This window comes from Palaemon carinicauda, chromosome 40 (assembly GCF_036898095.1).
Source record: "Palaemon carinicauda isolate YSFRI2023 chromosome 40, ASM3689809v2, whole genome shotgun sequence".
NCBI lineage: Eukaryota > Metazoa > Arthropoda > Malacostraca > Decapoda > Palaemonidae > Palaemon > Palaemon carinicauda.
Genome location: NC_090764.1, coordinates 41,089,077 through 41,107,653, shown reverse-complemented (window position 1 = coordinate 41,107,653; position 18,577 = coordinate 41,089,077). Strand labels below are relative to the sequence as shown.

Sequence of the window (18,577 nt, the reverse complement as noted above, 5' to 3'; positions counted from 1 at the left end):
CCCTCAGCCGGTGGTGGCCCAGTCACCAATCTTTACCCCTGCCTATGAAAGGCAATCCACTACCTTTCGCCCCAAAGGTAGAGGCTCTGGCAAAGACTTCTCTCGTCGTCTATCCAGAGGGAGAGGAGGAAGGGGAGCAGGTGGCCGAGGTGGTAAATCCTCGGGAAACTTGAAGCAATGAAGTGCTTCCGGTGGGAGAAAGACTCCGCTACTTCCAGGATTGTTGGACCTTCGATCCTTGGGCCCACAGCATCGTCAAGAAGGGACTAGGGTGGAGCTGGATAACACCACCTCCAACCTTCCACCAATTCTTCCAACACTCAACCCCCATCCTGGAAGAATATGTCCTAGAACTCTTGAACAAGAAGGTGATCAAGAGGGTAAAGTCCACCAGGTTCCAGGGAAGACTGTTCTGTGTTCCCAAGAAAGACTCAGACAAACTCAGAGTCATTCTGGACTTGTCCCCTCTCAACAAGTTCATTGCGAACAACAAATTCAAGATGCTGACTCTTCAACATATAAGAGCCCTACTGCCTCACAAGGCTTACACGGTCTCAATAGACCTGGCGGACGCCTACTGGCACATTCCAATGAATCACCAGGCTTCCTCCTATCTAGGATTCAGGCTTCAACGAAGACAATACGCCTTCAGGGCTATGCCCTTCGGACTCAACGTGGCCCCAAGAATCTTCATGAAGCTCACAGACACGATCGTCCAACACCTACGCCTTCAAGGCGTCCAGGTGATGGCTTACCTGGACGGTTGGCTGGTCTGGGCGACATCGTCAGAAGAATGCTCGCGTGCCTGCAAAAAGGTGACCCAGTTCCTGAAACATCTGGGTTTCAAAATCAACACCAAAAAGTCTCGACTGTCTCCAGCTCAGAAGTTCCAATGGCTGGGAATCCATTGGAACCTTCAGTCACGCCGTCTTTCCATCTCTCTGAAGAAAAGGAAGGAAATAGACAGATCTGTCTAAAGACTTCTAAAATCCAAGCGGGTTTCAAGACGACAACAGGAACGAGTGCTCGGCTCCCTCCAGTTCGCCTCAGTGACAGACCCAGTATTACGAGCACAGCTAAAAGATGCATCGGGAGTCTGGAGAAGAAACGCATCCATCGCTCGAAGAGATCTCAAGAGACCTCTGCCAACCAGGCTTCGCTCACTCCTAAAGCCGTGGTCGGAGGCAAAGAACCTGAAAAGATCAGTTCCTCTTCAACCACCACCTCCGTTGGTCACCATCCACCCGGATGCCTCGCTAGAAGGATGGGGGGGGGGGGGTAACTCCCACCAGCGACAAGTTCAAGGAACATGGTCTCCCCTATTCAAGACGTTTCACATCAACATCTTGGAGGCCATGGCGGTTCTTCTTACTCTGAAAAAACTGTCCCCTCGTCCTTCGATCCACATCTGTCTCACTCTGGACAGCGCCGTTGTGGTCAGATGTCTTAACTGTTAGGGCTCACGATCGCCCCAACTCAACCAAGTGCTATTACCCATCTTCCGCCTAGCGGACAAGAAGAGATGGCACCTCTCAGCAGTTCACCTAGAAGGATTCCGCAATGTGACGGCGGAAGCTCTATTGAGGACAAGCCCCATTGAGTCGGAATGGTCCCTAGATGCAGACTCATTCCCCTTCATCTCCCATCAAGTCCCGGAACTGCAGATCGACCTCTTTGGGACGAGCGACAACAACCAACTTGCTCTATACGTGGCCCCATACGAGGACCCCAAAGCGGAAGCGGTGGACGCCATGTCGCTGGATTGGAACAGATGGTCCAAGATTTACCTGTTCCCTCCACCCAACCTTCTGCTGAAAGTCCTCTCCAAGCTGAGAACCTTCAAAGGAACAGCAGTCCTAGTGGCTCCCAAGTGGCCCCGGAGCATCTGGTTCCCTCTGGTCCTGGAACAACAGCCCAAGCTGATCCCTCTGCCGGACCCAGTTCTCTCCCAGCAGGTTCAGAAGTCGACTGTCTTCGCATCATCAAGGAAAATTTAAGACCTTCATCTCATGATTTTCTCTCCCTGGCCGTGAAGAAAAGGTTCGGAATCTCGAAGAAATGTTTAGACTTCCTAGAGGAATACAAAACAAAGTCTACCAGAGGGCAATATGAGTCATCCTGGAAGAAGTGTGTCTTTCGCCAAGGCAAAGAATCCTACGGAAATCTCCAGATTTCTGCCTGTCCTTCATTCACCTTCATGGACAAGGCTTAGCAGCCAATACGATTTCCACTTGTAAATCGGCCTTGACAAGACCATTACTTTATGCCTTCCAGATAGACCTGTCCAACGAAATCTTTAACAAACTTCCAAAGGCATGTGCTAGACTCCGTCCTGCACCCCCTCCGAGACCCATCTCCTGGTCTCTTGATAAGGTGCTCCATTTTGCCTCTAGCCTGGACAATGAATCTTGCCCTCTGAAAGACTTGACTCAAAAAGTGATTTTCCTTTTTGCTCTCGCCTCGGGAGCCCGAATCAGTGAAATAGTGGCTTTATCTAGAGAAGAGGGCCAGATACAGTTCGCCGAAACAGGGGAACTTACCCTCTTCCCTGACCCATCATTTCTCGCTAAGAATGAACTCCCTACTAAGAGGTGGGGTCCCTGGAGAATCTGCCCTCTGAAGGAAGATGTCTCTCTATGCCCAGTGGAGAGTAAAGGTCTATCTTCAAAGAACTTCAGACTTTGGCGGAGGACAACTCTTTAAAGGAGAAACATCGGGAAGTGATTTGTCACTTAAACAACTAAGGGCGAAGATCACCTACTTTATTCGCAGAGCGGATCCTGACAGTACACCTGCAGGTCATGATCCTAGAAAAGTCACCTCTTCCCTAAATTTCTTCCAAGGAATGGATTTCGAAAGCCTTCGATCTTTCACAGGCTGGAAATCCTCGAGAGTGTTTTTCAAACACTATGCGAAGCAGGTGCACGAAGTCAAGAGATTCGTGGTAGCCGCAGGTAGTGTATTAAAACCTGCTGCTTAGTGCTGCGTAAGACAGTGAGTTATTTCGGGACTCTAACTCAACGGGTGCCTGTGTTGACCCTAGTGCGATACATAGTGATTTTAAGTGCCACTTAGTGTCACGAGAGACTGTTCTTCTACAAGGTGAAGTAACATAGACTTGAACACGTGTGCCACATGTTTATTTCGACATGAAGTGCATTGAGACTTTAAAAGACTTTATAGTTCCCTTGGAACTTATGTGTGTAATGGCAAGTTCTTTCTTTTCAGATTCCACACATTTGTCTTATGTAGTCTTTAGTCTATGTTTGTTAACCAACAATTTTTACTGTAAATTATTTACTTTATTTCATATTATCGCTATCATATGCGTCTTATTTCGCCCTACTATATGAAATACACTACTGTTACAGAGTTTTATTGCCCCTATTTTGATCTCTATTATAATTCATGTTATAATATTGCTCCTATCTGATATATACTCACCTAAAGAAAGTGAAATATTTGTTCCCACACAAGTACTTAACTTTCCTAATCTGTCTGCGAGACCGACAAGATCCTCGTCTACAGGTGAGTTTTCTTCATCAGGTTACTTCAAGATGTTCCTTTCGTCCAAATAGGACTTCCCTGCCAGGGGGGCAGGAAGCCATGTCATAGTTTATGCCATTGGTAGTGACATGTAACGGAGATGTCACGGTCTCTAAGGTCATCAGACCAAAGGAATATTGTTTAGAAGTCAAAGGCACTACCAAAATGGGAAAAATCCACGATACACTAATTCTCTGGTACACTTCCATCAGGACGTCATGGCTTGAGCCCAAAAAACGGATTTTGAGTGAAGCGAAAAATCTATTTTTGGGTGAGATAGCCATGATGTCCCGATGGACCCACCCTGATTCTCTATTCTGGCCTGTCAGGCCCCTCCCTTTCTTATTGTATCATGGAGGCTGATAGAGACGCCGGAAGGAATGAAGCGCACGGATGTGATGTCAGTCAAGATGGCGGCCAGCTATGGCGGCCGTTTGTTTACATCACTAGGTACCGTAACAGTAACGCAGGAGGTGAGTTTTGTAACGGCTCCTCCCATACTTGCCACACTTTCCCCCTCGAAGCGTAAACGCTATGTGGGGTGCAGATAGCTATGTGGCGTGTCAAGCATACGTCCCCTGTTATTATACGATATCCTAAAGGGAAACCTTATGGGTACTCGCGCCAGAAGTTAGAATTCTGTGAAACCTTTAGTTTAATTCTCTGGGAATATCTACTGTAGTCATATATACCCTCAGGAAGCTACTGAAGGAACCTTCCATCAGGACGTGAAGGCTATCTTACCCAAAAATAGATTTTTCGCTTCGCTCAAAATCCATTTTTTGAGCTTGGGCCATGTCGTCCTGATGAAAGCATACCAGAGAATTGTCTTGAAATTACTATTAGCTGTGGGTTTGTGTATGTGCCTCCACATATCGATGATAAGGATTCAAGGTTTGTATTTCCGTAAGAATAATAGGGAAAACTTTGGAGCTTACCTTTTTACTTACCATGAGAATGTAAGATTCGTTCTTTAGGAAATCGTTGTTTTGATTTCAAGTTATATGCCCTATACAGAGATTAGATAAAACTATGGTATATTTTATTAGTCTAAAACTGAGGCAGCAGTAATAAGACGCAAATACGTTTTTGTATTTTATTTTGCAACTAATTTATGAAAAGTAGTTACAACAGAGTATGAATCTGATCCAGCATTGCAACACATCAAGGTCCATATTTTCTCGTGTAGAAAAAATATATATACAGTAAATATATTATTGGAATAACGCCACTCAATGGAGATGTGAAACCAAATCTATCTGACATGTCCAGATGTTCGGAAATGCATAGACACTGTGACGCAGACGTTCACTCGGCACTGGTGTTATTGGTCAGATATGCACCTATATAGAACAGTATGCTAATCATCGCTGTGATTTGCACTAGAGGGTAGGTATACCCATGCACCCGATGCATTGTAAAGTCCCAAAGCAGTCCACTGTTCATCGCAGCACTAAACGACAGGTTTAATGACACTACCCGATGCCACCACAAAATGTTTTATTTCATGTACTTGCTTCGCATAATGTTTATAGAAGACCCTGAATGATCTCCATCCAGTATATGGGCAGAGTCTTTCAAAATCCATATGTTGGAAGGAGTTCAACGAAGAAGCAACTTTCCTCGGATCGTGACCTGCGGGTGTACTGTCAGGATCCGCTCTGCGAATAAAGTAGGTGAGCTTTGCTCTCAGTTGTCTTAAAGATAGGTTTGATCCTGAGGTTTCACCTCTGAAGAGCTGTCCTCCCTTGAAGTCTGAAGTTTTTCGAAGATAGACCTTAAGACACTCTACTGGGCACAGAGAGGCATCTTCCTTCAGTGGGCAGATTCTCCAAGGACCCCACCTCTAATGGGTAGCTCGTCGCAGGATCAGGAAAAAGGTTCAGTTCTCCTGAGTCTAGAAAAAGGTTCAGTGCTCCTGAGTCTAGGAACTGAATATGGCCTTCGTTTCTGGATAAGGCTACTATTTCACTAACTCTAGCCCCTGAGGCTATTGCAAACAGAAAAATGACTTTCTGTGTTGAATCCTTTAGAGTACAATCCTCATTGTTTAGGTTCGAAGCATAGTGCAAGACTTTGTCCAAAGACCACGTGATGGGCTTTGGAGGGGTTGCTGGCTTGAGTCTAGCGCATGCTTTTGGGATCTTATTAAATATTTTACTGGAGAGGTCCACCTCAAAAGCGTACAGAAGTGGTCTAGCCAGGGCCGATTTACACGAGGTAATAGTAGTAGAGGCCAGGCCTTGTTCGTGTTAGTATACGAAGAATGCTAGACAGATATCTATCGATATCTTTGTCGGTGTCCTTGTTTTCACAAAGGAAGCCCATTTTTTCCATGACGATTCATATTGTCTCCTAGTCGAACCAGACTTGTACTCTTCGATGAAGTCAACTTTATCCTTCGAGATTCCAAACTTATTGTTCGCAGCTAGAGCGAGAAAATCATGAGATGTAGGTTGTTGGTTCTCGAGGATGAAGTGTAGACAGTCGACTTTTGGACCAGTTGAGAGAGTACTGGTTCCAGCAGAGGAAACAGCTTCAGTTTCAGCTCTAGGACTAGAGGGAACCAATTGCTTTTGGGCCACTTGGGCCACTACAGCTGTTGTCCCTCTGAAGGATCTTAGCTTGTTCGAGGACTCTTAGCAGGAGATTGGTTAGTGGAAACAGGTAAATGCAATTCCACCTGTTCCAGTAGAGGGACATGGCGTCCATCTCCTCTGCTTGAGGGTCCATATAAGGGGCTACGCAACAAGGTAGTTTCTTGCTGTCGCTCGTTTCAAAGAGGTCGATCTGCAGTTCCGGGACTTTTTCCGAGATGAAGGAGAATGAGTCTGTGTCTAGGGACCATTCTGTCTCTATCGGCTTTCGCCTGGATAGAGCGTCTGCCGTCACATTGCGGACCCCTTGTAGGTGAACTGCTGATAGGTGCCATCCCTTCCTACTTGCCAGGTAGAAGATGGCTAATATCACATGGTTGATATGGGGTAATCTCGAGCCTTGTTTATTTAGACACTTTACTATCACCTCGTTGTCCAGGATCAATCTGATGTGGATTGATCTGCAAGGGGAAAGTTTCTTCAATGTCAGGAAGACTGCTATAGCTTTCAAAATGTTGACCTTAAAGGTTTTGAGCTGTTGCGACCAATTCCCTTGCACTGTTTTGTAGTGATAGTGGCCTCCCCATCCTCCAAGGAGGCATCCGTGTGTATCACCACTGATGGTTGTGGTGGTTGCAGGGGAATTGTCCGTGCTAGGCTCTTGCCTGTTGACCACGGCCTTAACTGCGTGCGCAACAAGGTCGGGGTCAACCTTAGTTGATTTCTTCGAGCGTTTGATGCGTATTTCCTCCAGACTCCTGACGCATCTTTCAGACGTGCTTTTAGCACCAGGTCTGTCACTGCTGCAAACTGGAGAGAGCCCAATACTCTTTCCTGTTGGCATCTTGAAATCCTCTTGTGACAGATTAGTCTCCTGACAGATCCTGCTATTTCTCTCCTCTTCTTGGATGGAATGGAGAGATGGTGTGACTTTTAAGTCCCATTGGATTCCTAGCCACTGGAACTGTTGAGCTGGAGAGAGGCGAGACTTCTTGCGATTGATTTTGAAGCCCAGGTGTTCCAGGAACTGGATCACCTTTTTGGCTGCTTGCAGACAAGTAGTTTTGGATGCTGCCCATACCAGCCAATCGTCTAGATATGCTACCACTTGAAGTCTTTGGGAGCGTAGCTGTTGGACAATTGTGTTTGCTAGCTTCGTGAATATCCTTGGGACTGTGTTCAGTCCGAAGGGTATTGCTCTAAAGACAAACTTCTTCTTCTGTAGTTTGAATCCTAGGTAGGAGAAGAAGGGGCGGCTGACCGGCAGATGCCAGTAAGCGTCTGCCATGTCTATTGAGACTCTGTACGCCCCTTTTGGTAGAAGGCTCCTTATGTGTTGCAAAGTAAGCATTCTGAACTTGTTGTTCTCGATGAACTTGTTGAGTGGAGACAAGGCTAGAAGGACTGAGTTTGTCTGAGTCTTTCTTGGGAACACAAAACAGCCTTCCCTGGAATTTGATGGACTTCACTTTCCTTATTACTGTCTTGTTCAAGAGTTCTGAGGTATATTCTTCTAATGAGGGGGTGGAGTGTTGGAAGAATTCTGGAAAACGGGGTGGAGTTCTGTTCCATCTCCACCTGAGTCCATTCGTGATTAGGCTGTGGGCCCCGGGATCAAAGGTCCAGCGATCCCAAAAGTGGTACAGTCTGCCCCCTACCTGGAACCCCTCATTACTTGGGAGGTTCTGAGGAGTTGTTTCCGTCACCACGTCCTCCTTGGTCCCGTGAGGGGTTTCCGGTCTTTTCCTTTGTATGGCGAAAGGTGGTCGAGTGCCTCTCAAAGCCAGGGTTAAGTGCTGGCGACTGGGCTACCAGCTGTTGAGGGACCATCTGGAAGGTGGTCTGAGGCTGGGCTACCAGTTGAGGCACCGTGGCCATGGTCACGGCCAGAAGTTGCGCAGGTCTGCGTGATCTCCTTACCTTTTTGTTCTTAGACTGGCGACCTCCGTCTGAGGAAGATTTCCCCTTTGAGGTCATGCCCCCCTTTTGGAGAAGGTGCCTATTCTCCGTGGCTGCTCTGGCTATGACCTCTCGGACCATTTCCTGTGGGAAAAGGTCCTTATCCCAGATGCATGATGAAATCAGCTTCCTGGGATCATGTTTCACTGTCGCTGAGGCAAACACGTGCTCTCTACAGGCTCTCCTTGCCTTGATGAAAGCATATAAGTCCTTCACAAGGGTATCCATGTGAGACTTAGCCAGGAAAAGAAACATTTCTGGGGCGTTATGTAGGCCTGCGCACATTTCCAGGCAGTTCTGATGAAAAAGGGAGGCTGCAAGTCTCTCTTTCGTCTCCTGTTCCCTCCTCAGAAGATGGTCTGGCAACTTCGGAAGGTTCTCATTGAACTGCTTTCCTGGTATCTCTGGATCCAATTTCGAGACGGAGAAGGTTATGTGGACGTCTTTCCACTTCTCCTCGCAGGTAGGCATTGCTAGAGAGAATGGTTTGCATTCCTCTAGAGTTGGGCAGGGTTTGCCCTTTTCAACTGCCTTGATGACAAAGTGTAGAGCTTTCTCCGAAAAGGGGAAAGAGATGGAGGAAGGAGCAATAAAGGTGGGATGCCTCTTGCTCAGTGCTGAGACTTTTGAGTAGGTGTATCCGGCTCCTTTCAAGGACTTTAAAAGGATGGCTAGCGCCTTGTCATGTTCGAAGACAATAACTTCCTTTGGTACCGTTTCCTCACGGGATGCAAGTTCATCCAGCATTCTTACGTAACAGTCTGGGTAAGTTGAAAATAGTTTCCCATTCATCATGGGCATATGCTCTGCGTACCTCCAGGGTTGGATTTGGAGCAGTGAGGGAGATCCAGGGCGGTTCTTTTCCTGTATCATTCTCTGATTTAGTTGGATAGACTGCTTCATTGTCTCCTGTTCCTTCTGGAACGCTTCCAACATCCGCTGGATCGATGTGAGGATCGCTTAGTCTTGTTGACCTATGTAGTTGGTTGAGGAGTTGGGGTTGAAGAGGTTGACGGCATAAGTTGGCATGCTGTCACAGTGAACTGAGGGTCCTCAGTTACCGTCGAAACGGATCCTTCTTCCTCTGTTCGTGGTTGTTCCACGTCTTCTTCAGGACCTCCTTGCAGTAGGTCCTGTTCCATGTCGGTGGACAAGAACAGATGTCCATGCCTTCTAGTGCCTTGTGTATGTCCGCATCGATCTTCAGCTGTGTGAGAGGAGGCTGGACCTGTTTCTGGGGCACTACCGCGTTTACTAGAGGCTTGGGGAACAGAATGCACCTTAGGGAGTCATTGGGTAGGTATGGTCCCAGCGAGTTCTTTTGGAACCTTCTTACCCACCTGCGAAGGGTCTCCCTCGCTGTGTCCCTAGTCTCCGAGTTGACTGGGATGGCTTCTCCGAAGCCGTTGGCCAGCAGGGTTGAGCAGGTGGAGCAACCCTTCGGGTCCCAATACTTTAGGGCTCCTGACACGATACAGCAGGGGGCATGAGTCCTGCACATCGTGTGTCCACTAAAGTCCTTACCCTTGTGGTTGCAGAACAGGGCTGCACGCTTCACCATCGGCTCCTCCTGTAAAGGAAATGGATCCAATGAGTATAGTGGTTTTTATATCATTGATATAAAAGCATACATTTTATTAACAATATTAATCACTATTTTATATAATAGCTTAGGCTAGTAAGCTGGAAAGGAAGTAGAAAAGACACATATCTGTGTTTCCTTTCCCAGGCCATTGCTGAGACCACCGTCAGTAATAATATTTGGATTCCCTGTTCGGGAGAATACAAGGTAGAAGAAACTCTAGGAAGTAGAGTTAGGGTTAGTAAGTGTTTATACTAACATTATCCACCTGTAGTATATTTTGATACTGATCGATGATTTTTTAGGATCCCGGTGATCGAAGAAACCATCTGGGTGTTGAGGGATTACTCAACCTCAACATGATATCGTGGTCCCAACAATAGACTGTGATAGGAAACACAGAGTATGTTAGAAAATATGTGTACTACTGTATATTTGTATACTGTAGTTCAACCGGCGCACTACCGGGGTTAGGTTAGTACCTGGTGGCACTAACTGATAGAGAGAGAGAAAGCATTAAGGAAGGAGAGTTTCCTATTATTATGGTTTAGCACAACAATTGGAAGTGTAGGAGGACTACCAGGCTGCCTACTGTCTCCTTGCCAATATGAGAGTTCCAATGGAAGGGGTAAGAATCCATCTGATTCTGGCTTCCACCCATCCACAAAAGGACGCCGGCGGCAATAAATGTGGATGGCAGACCAAGAGAGGGCTGAGGACTTCTCAAAAGCATGTTAGGTTTCCCACCGGCAGCCGTCAGGGCCGGCTCAATCTTCCCCCCGTGATATTCACTTCCGCTGAAGGAAGGACATAAGGGGGAAGGTGGCTGAGGCGGTTTAATTCTCTGGGAGTATCACTGTAGTAAATATCCTTTAGAAAGCTACCTAAAGGAACCTTCCATCAGGACGACATGGCCAAGCCCAAAAAGGCTGTTTAGAGATTCAGACCAGTGTTATATATCACCTGACTTACAAAGACTTGCTTGATAGTTTTTAGGGTATGTTCTTGCTTAGCATTACAAATATTACCTAGATGTATGCTAATATGAAAATAAATGTACAAAACCTTGAATCGTGCAACATCTTGTTGAATGATCCAGTCACATAATTTATAAACTTTGTGTATGTATTAGTTATGGAAAATTGTATGGGAATGTTGTCAAATTTTTTATATTAATTTTTATAATCTATGAAAGTTTATATTATCACATTATAATAACAGCATAGATATTGTGATTCCAATTGTGATAGAGTTTGGCCATATGAGGAGTGAGGTATACATGAAACATGTCATCTTTGTCACCATAATCCATAATAAATGCCCCTGGGATATTAGTTCATGTCTGTTTACAAATATGATTGGTATGTGTTTTGGATTGAAAATATTCTGGAGGGAGTCATGTACTGTACAGTATTTATCTTTGTCCAGGATAAAGTCGGTGCAACGCCTCTCCATGAAGCTGCAAGGGAAGGTTTTGAAGATGTTATGACAGTTCTCATAGGCCGCGGATGTGACATCAATGGAACTGATGAGGAAGGCAATACGCCCCTTCATGTCGCTGGGAAGTGGGGACAGGCAGCTGCTGTTGAATTCCTAATTGAGAAATGTGCAAAGGACAACATTAGGAATAAAAATAGTCTTCTATATTCTGACCTGGTAAGGAAGCTAGCATTTATTTATTAATTTTGCATGTAACTGATGTGTATGTACCGGACATATATGCAAAAAACTTGTAGGCCTACTATGTTAAATTAAATCCCCATGTGAATCCTCGCAGATTTCATCTATTTTCAAGACATTATAAGGATTCACCTATGTTTCTTTATTTTCACCAAGGTTGTCTATACATCTGAACATTCTGTGTTCTTATAAGTTCCACACATTAAATGTAGATTAAGCTCCATATTGTGTAGTGAAAGAATAATTAAGCTGAATTATTTTCCACTTAGGTATTGCTAGATAATGAAAAAATTATGTGATTCAATATTTCATACATTTTGTTTTATCTTTTTATCATTTTATTTCTGTTTTTTAAATAAAGATTTCTTATAAGAAATTTTTCAACTCAGGGACTTTTTAGTTAGATTTAATGAAGACTTCAGCTGTTGACCTTACGGCAACTCTTTATGGCAGAGTTTTGTCAATCCCCAAAAGGGGGAGAGTATATTGAAAAAAAAAAAATTGAGCATTGCCCCAAATGCATAACTATTGGGAGCATATACATTATGTCAGATATTGGGAAAATTTTCCTTAGAAGATGAAGATTATGGAAGTGCCTTAAATTGGTACTGTTCTTTGCAAATATCAACTACACAGAACGGGTTAAGACATTTTTTCCATTTATTGTAGCTTCATTTTTGCATTTTCTTGGTTTTGCTCGATCAAGGGAGTAAGGTCATCAATACTTCCAGGTTATGTTGTTGATTGTTGAATACGTACAAAATATGAGAGAGAGAGAGAGAGAGAGAGAGAGAGAGAGAGAGAGAGAGAGAGAGAGAGAGAGAGAGAGAGAGAGAGAGAGAGATTGACTCTTAACAACAGGCAAATGTTTATGTAATTTTGGCACTTGATTATTCTTGTACAGTATTTGATTGTTTTATGAGACCCAATTTGCAAGAGCTATAGAAAGATGCTGATGGAAGCGAGCTTTAAGAAAAACTATGAAGAAAAGAAATACTTAGCCAACATTTTCATCTAAATGATATCCATAACTATTTTTAAGAAGAAATTACCTTAGATACACCTTCCTGCTGAGGATAGGTAACTAAAGATCAGAAATCTTGTTAGAGAACAAGGATTCTTTAAAATATTGTTCAGCAAATATTGATTTGGTAAGCCCTTATCTGCTGCTAATACTCTCTCCAAAGAAAGATTCTTACAATATCTTCAGCATGAGGCTTGACACAATCATTTCAATGGTCCATCAGCAATAATCATCTCTTCTTTGTGGTTATCTACTGACTGTACAGTTGCAGAAGCTTCTGTAAAGTTAATATCATGTCCTGCAGACCTGTTACCAGTGCCTTATTGACTTGTGCAAGTTTAATTCCTTAAGATGTTTAGAAACTTTCCACAACATAACCACTGACATGTCTAATTGCTAAAGTTATTTGGGATTATTCATACTATAAGGACAAAATTTTCCACCATCCTCTTTGACCCATCAACCAATTTCTGAGGTGATCTTTGGACCAAAATCTCTTTCCACTGTTTTTATTTCCGCTTGTCTAGGAGAAAAGTCATTGTTGTAGTTGAAATTTTCTCCCTCATCTTAATAAACTTAATGAAGAAACTACTTCTCTTACTGTCAAACCATTTGATTGTAAGCCACAAACATTACAAGTAATGTTCATTTCTCTCAGCAGTGTGTATTGGATCTTTATCCTCATTTATTACTAAGAGGGATAACTGCTGTCATGTTGGAAGACTATATTGAAGATGGAACTCTGAAGCTGATAAAGGGCTCTAAGCTACCCTTTGTATTAGGAGCACGCAGCTCTGAAGAACAGAAGTAAAAACGCTAATCTATCAATTAGGGACTAATTTATCGATTAGTGAAATCTATAAGGACAAGGAAAAGGGGAAAGGGTAACAATACCATGAGATATTGCTTGTACAATTGTACAAAGGAACTAGGTAACTGAAAACCAAATATCTTATAAGAAATTGGCTTATGAGTATCCATAAGTATTTTTAAGAAAAAAAATACCTTAGATACACCTTACTGCTGAGGATAACTGTGTGCTCTGTGTATTTAGGTAACCCATTTTACAATCTTTTTCATGGAAATATTATAGGTGTAAAGGAACCAGAAGAGATGGTCAAGAGAGCTTTTGGGCACTTAGGAGAATGATGCAGGGACAGTTGTGGTAGAAGATTCGAATACCAAAACAGCAGCTGCTATAAATAGAGTCCAAGTACAATGGAAAAAACAAATATGTTGATAAATTTTTTTATTACTATACTTACCTGATGTTCAAGTTGCTTTCTCTCTAAGCTGAGTCAATATCGATGTTTCCTAAAATTTAAAATTACTTCATTTTCTTCCCTTCAAAAGGCCATGCCAGTTGCTCACCAAGGCAGCATTTAGTGGCTAATGTAAACACAATTCAGTCTCGAAGTGAGTATAGAAATACTGTAACACATTTTATCATTAGGATTCCATTTATTTTTATTAACCTCCCCTAATGTTTATATAGCAGACTCACACTTTGATGGAGGTTTGTTATTAAGGAAAGAATTAAGAAATTTAAAGTCGTGAGATGGGTTATGAAGGAAAGAAATTAGAAATTTAAAGTCCTTTAAAAACTCATACACCAAACTCACCTCTTAGTGAACTGCCTCTGTTCCAAACTGTTACAGCTTTTAATATTAATAAGATTCATCCATTGATATAACTGAAATAATACACTTATTAAATCACAGCCCTTGCAGTTAGTGTGGTAGGTAACTAAAGATTAGAGATCTTGTTAGAGAACAAGGATTCTTTAAATATTTTTCAGCAAATACTGATTTGGTAAGCCCCTAATTGCTGCTAAAACTCTCTCCAAGGAAAAATTCCTACAAAATTTAAGTGATCTTACTGCATATATTGTACCATGCACTCTAGCTTAAAGTCTCTCCTCCGACATTACTAAATACAAAGCAAAATAGTAAAAGTGTGTCCAAAATGTAAATTAATTACATGTCCATTGGCCCCTATCACTGGACCTTTCATTCACCATGTATAACTGACAACTGATTTCCAGTAATATTTGTGAGAATTTGTTCTTACTGGCTCAGATAGATAATATTGAATTATCTTTTAGATATTGTTATTATTAGATATTTATTTAAATCTTCAAAATGTTTAGCTCATGAGAAATCTGTCATTGTAAATTTGGAAATTAAACAAAAACTTTTGGAACAATATCCTGTATAAGGTATTTATTTTTATATTACAAATGACCTACTGAAGTTTCTAAAACTTATTTTCAGTATATATTGTTTGGGAAGGTTTCCTGAGTATATATATAATACAAAGAAACTAAATAAGTTGGTTTCCTGTTCGCAAAATTAAGTTCCAGAAGAGCTTAAACTCATTCACTGCCTCTTCCAACGGTGTCATCTATTCAAAAGTTTTATTGATGTATAGGTTAAAGATAGCTGAATGAAATTATGTTCTTGTATTTTCATTGCTCTTGGTATCCTTTGTCTTTATCTTCCTTTACTAGGAAAAACTCATAGCCTATTATCACTGACATTTTTTTCCGTGTAAAATACTTTTGCTGATACATTCACCAATTTATACACGCATATTTACCATATCCTATGAGTTTTCTATTGCATATTCACGACCAATTTCAAAATTAAGATACAGTTCTTGCATTTCCTTCATATGAACCCAAATATGCTATTCTATTTTTCTCATATTTTTTATTTGCAATATTTTTTTTTGCATATTTTTCAAACAATATTGAAGTGTCTTTTTATGTATTGTCATGATTCAGTTTCCCAAAAGAATTTCAGAATGTTATCAGAACTAGGAGAATATTGTATAGTGAATTAATCTTTGAATTTCAGGCATTAATCCGTGCAGTGAGAACTGCAGATAAAGATCATGTAATATCTGGAATGGCTTGGGGAGGTGACCCTAACAGCAGAGATAAAAGAGGATGGACTTTGTTGCACCATGCCGTTTATAAGGTACTACTTAGTTAATTTTAAAGTATGAAAATTTTCATTTGTAGTAATATGGTTTTAATATTTTACTTTTGAAAATGAATGGCTAATTTTCCTTCTTTTTCCTTGAATCCATTTATGTATCACCTTTTCTTTATGGAACCTAATGGGCTTTATACCATTTATAGGGTGTGGAGGAAATCTGTGAACTTTTGCTGGAAAATGGGGCTAATGTGAATGCTGTTGACAATCACGACAGGACACCTCTCCTCTTGGCGGCTTATAGAGGCAACAAACAGGTATGATATTACATCTTTGATCAAACAGAAATCTACTGCTAGTTACACTGCGAGATTGTAGTCTTAGTTTTCTTTTTAACTAAGGAGAGGGAATACATGCTTTCCCATAGTTGTCATCTTATTTTTGTTATAACAATGGAGAACTAGTACTCTTAAGTTGTCTTAAGATAATTAGATATAAGTGTTTTTCCTTTATGACTAAAATTACTTGGCACATATCTTAAAATTAATGCAATGTAGAATTTGTACTTAATCAGTGATGAAATTATTTTCACTTGGCAGTTGAGGTATGATTTTTTTATTTGAGCTTAGTTATACAATTGAATTACAACTGTATAGACTGTTATACTGTAGAAGAAACAATATAAGTATTAAAGTTTTCAGGTATCGTACAGTGAAAGGAAGGCAATTTTTTTTTCTGATAGTTTCATAGCCTATAGAACAATGCAGAAATAATTTTGGCGGAGTCAGTCATTCTTTCCTGGGTAACTAATTAGAGTTTAGAAAATTTCACCGGGCGTCACAGGTCTCTCCCCAGAAATAGATTTTTCCTTCGTCAAAATTCCTTAAATACCCAAATACTTAACAAAGTAAAGAATTAGAGATCCAAAATGAATGCAGAGATGGTGGATGAAAACAATAATTTACCTTTGCAGAAGTAGCTGCTATGTTACAACCCTTCTGTAACTCGTTTTATGGGTGATGGTTTTGTGAAACTCGTCAATTTATATCTCCTTAATTAATATAAGCAATGGTTTTACAAATTTGAAATAAAAATTTTTATGCTTGTGCAAACAAAAAAAATGTCATGGAAAAAAATAAGAAAATATGTATTTAAAAGGATGAAACAAAGAGAAAATATATCTGAAAATTATGATGATTTAAAAAAAAAAAAAAAAAAAACTGTGTACAGTAATATAGTGTTGAGTGATGTTTACGCCTACACGTACCTTATAAGATGCTGAAAATTCCAGTACGTTCACTTCTTTATGAACGTGGGCCATGGGATCGTCAACTCTCCATATCTTCTATGCTGAAGTATGTGAATTTAAGAAATGCTTTTAAGCTTATGTTATTTGAGGGATACATTTGCAGACATCTGATTCAGTAAATCTTTTGAAATATAAGATTTTGATGTGTAGATGAAATCTTGCAAAATAATTTATATTTGCTATTCCACACAAGGATGAAAGTTTTCTACAAGGTTGGAACTGACCGTGTAAATCTACGTTTATTTTTAAAGGTTTTCCTTATGTAACCCGGTTCATATTAAAATAGCAAAATGACTTTGTAATAGTCATAATGATTCAGGATCTCTTATAACCCTTGCAGAGTTAACATCAACCAATCAAGTGAATTTTGTACTTGTAATCATGTGGAAAGTTAGAAGACGTGGGCCATTTTCCTTTGCTATCTGTTTTCTCCTCCTCTTGTTTTATAATAAGAGTTTTGTGTAGGCTTAACAGAAAGGTCATGGATGCCTAGTGGTTTATCAAGAGGTTGCCTTTTCTGTATGTTTCTTTATCGTGCTTTCTGGTATTCATTTTAAAAACCATAAACATTTTCTGTCCTCCCTTCATTGGAGGTAGGTATCCTGGAGGGTACCTAGTCTTGCAGTGTGTCGGCTCCACCATATTGACCAATTTTATCAGACATCTATCTTTAGTCTATGGGTTATATGAGTCACTTTATCTATGTCCGTGTACATATTGTTTCGATTATCATTATTGTTTAGTTTATCTTTAGATATGATGAAACTTTTTTGTTGCTTTTAATTCTTATTCTGTTTGGAGACATTGAGCAAAATCGAGGACCAGTACATCTGTAGACTTTGCCAATGTCATGTGATGTAATGCAATATTCATGGACTGCATGCCAATATTCAAGACCATATGGTTGCCTCCTGACAGTATAATATTCTATTATGCTCAGAAACTTTGGTTTCTTAAATGAGGCAATCATCTGATCTTCTTATTACAGGTTTTAAGAAACCAATACTTGAAATAGGAGGCCATTCTTAAGGAAAGGGGAATGGCTTTGTATATCAGGACTGAGTACCCTGCTTTTCATAAGTCATGCTATGAATGTGGATGTCATGATATTCAGATACAAGTTGTTTGCAAGCATAACAACTTTGCATCAAACTCAAAGTATGATTATAAGTAGGTCAAGGAAAGTTGCTCCTCAAAATCTTGATCTCAGCATTGATAATGTTTCTACTCTGTATGAGTCTTTTAAAATTTCAAGTGTGATTTCGACAGCAAGTTTACTTTTGAGAAACACATTCGGTCTGTGTCTTCTTCAATTGCACAAAAAATCGGTTTTTTGAGAAAGTTTTGTAAGAATTTTGGTGATTAATCTATTTGGAAGAAAAATAGGTTCATTAAGGAAGACTAAAGATTTGCGGTATCAATCTATTGTGACGAAGTGTTTTAGTTATTTCATTAAACTTGTTTCCAGGATTGTTCTCTTGTTTGGTCTTCAGTATCTACCCAGACTGTACCATCCTGTATGTGGTACTAAGCATGCAGTTAATTCTAACAGTCATGCCTTCATCATAAGGCTCAGTACTACAAACAAATACATAGCAGCTCCGATGAAAAGCTGTAAACAAACCTGAAAACCAGCAAGTAAAGTCTTGGTTCATCCTTCTGAACAGAAAGATGCGGATGAACAAACAAGCCAGAATATGATGAGGTTTCTACATTTCCTAAGCTTACATAACCTTATTGTTGAAAAAATGTTATTTTCATTAGTAAAATAAATTTTTGAATATACTTACCCGATGATCATGTAGCTGTCAACTCTGTTGCCCGACAGAAATCTACGGTCGGGATACGCCAGCGATCGCTATACAGGTGGGGGTGTACACAACAGCGCCATCTGTGAGTAGGTACTCAAGTACTTCTTGTCAACAAGAACTCAATTTTTCC

At 41.0% G+C, this 18,577-nt stretch overlaps 1 protein-coding gene across 5 annotated transcripts in view; it reads left to right on the top strand.

Moving 5' to 3' along the window:
* The window catches only part of LOC137631723 (uncharacterized), a 109,525-nt gene that overhangs the window by 70,529 nt on the left and 20,419 nt on the right, over positions 1-18,577 (top strand). For all 5 annotated transcript variants that reach the window (XM_068363611.1, XM_068363613.1, XM_068363612.1 and 2 more), the window contains exons 10-12: positions 11,113-11,340; positions 15,247-15,369; positions 15,534-15,644. In XM_068363611.1, the coding sequence (XP_068219712.1) occupies positions 11,113-11,340; positions 15,247-15,369; positions 15,534-15,644 (462 nt within the window). The remainder of the gene's footprint in view (positions 1-11,112; positions 11,341-15,246; positions 15,370-15,533; positions 15,645-18,577) is intronic.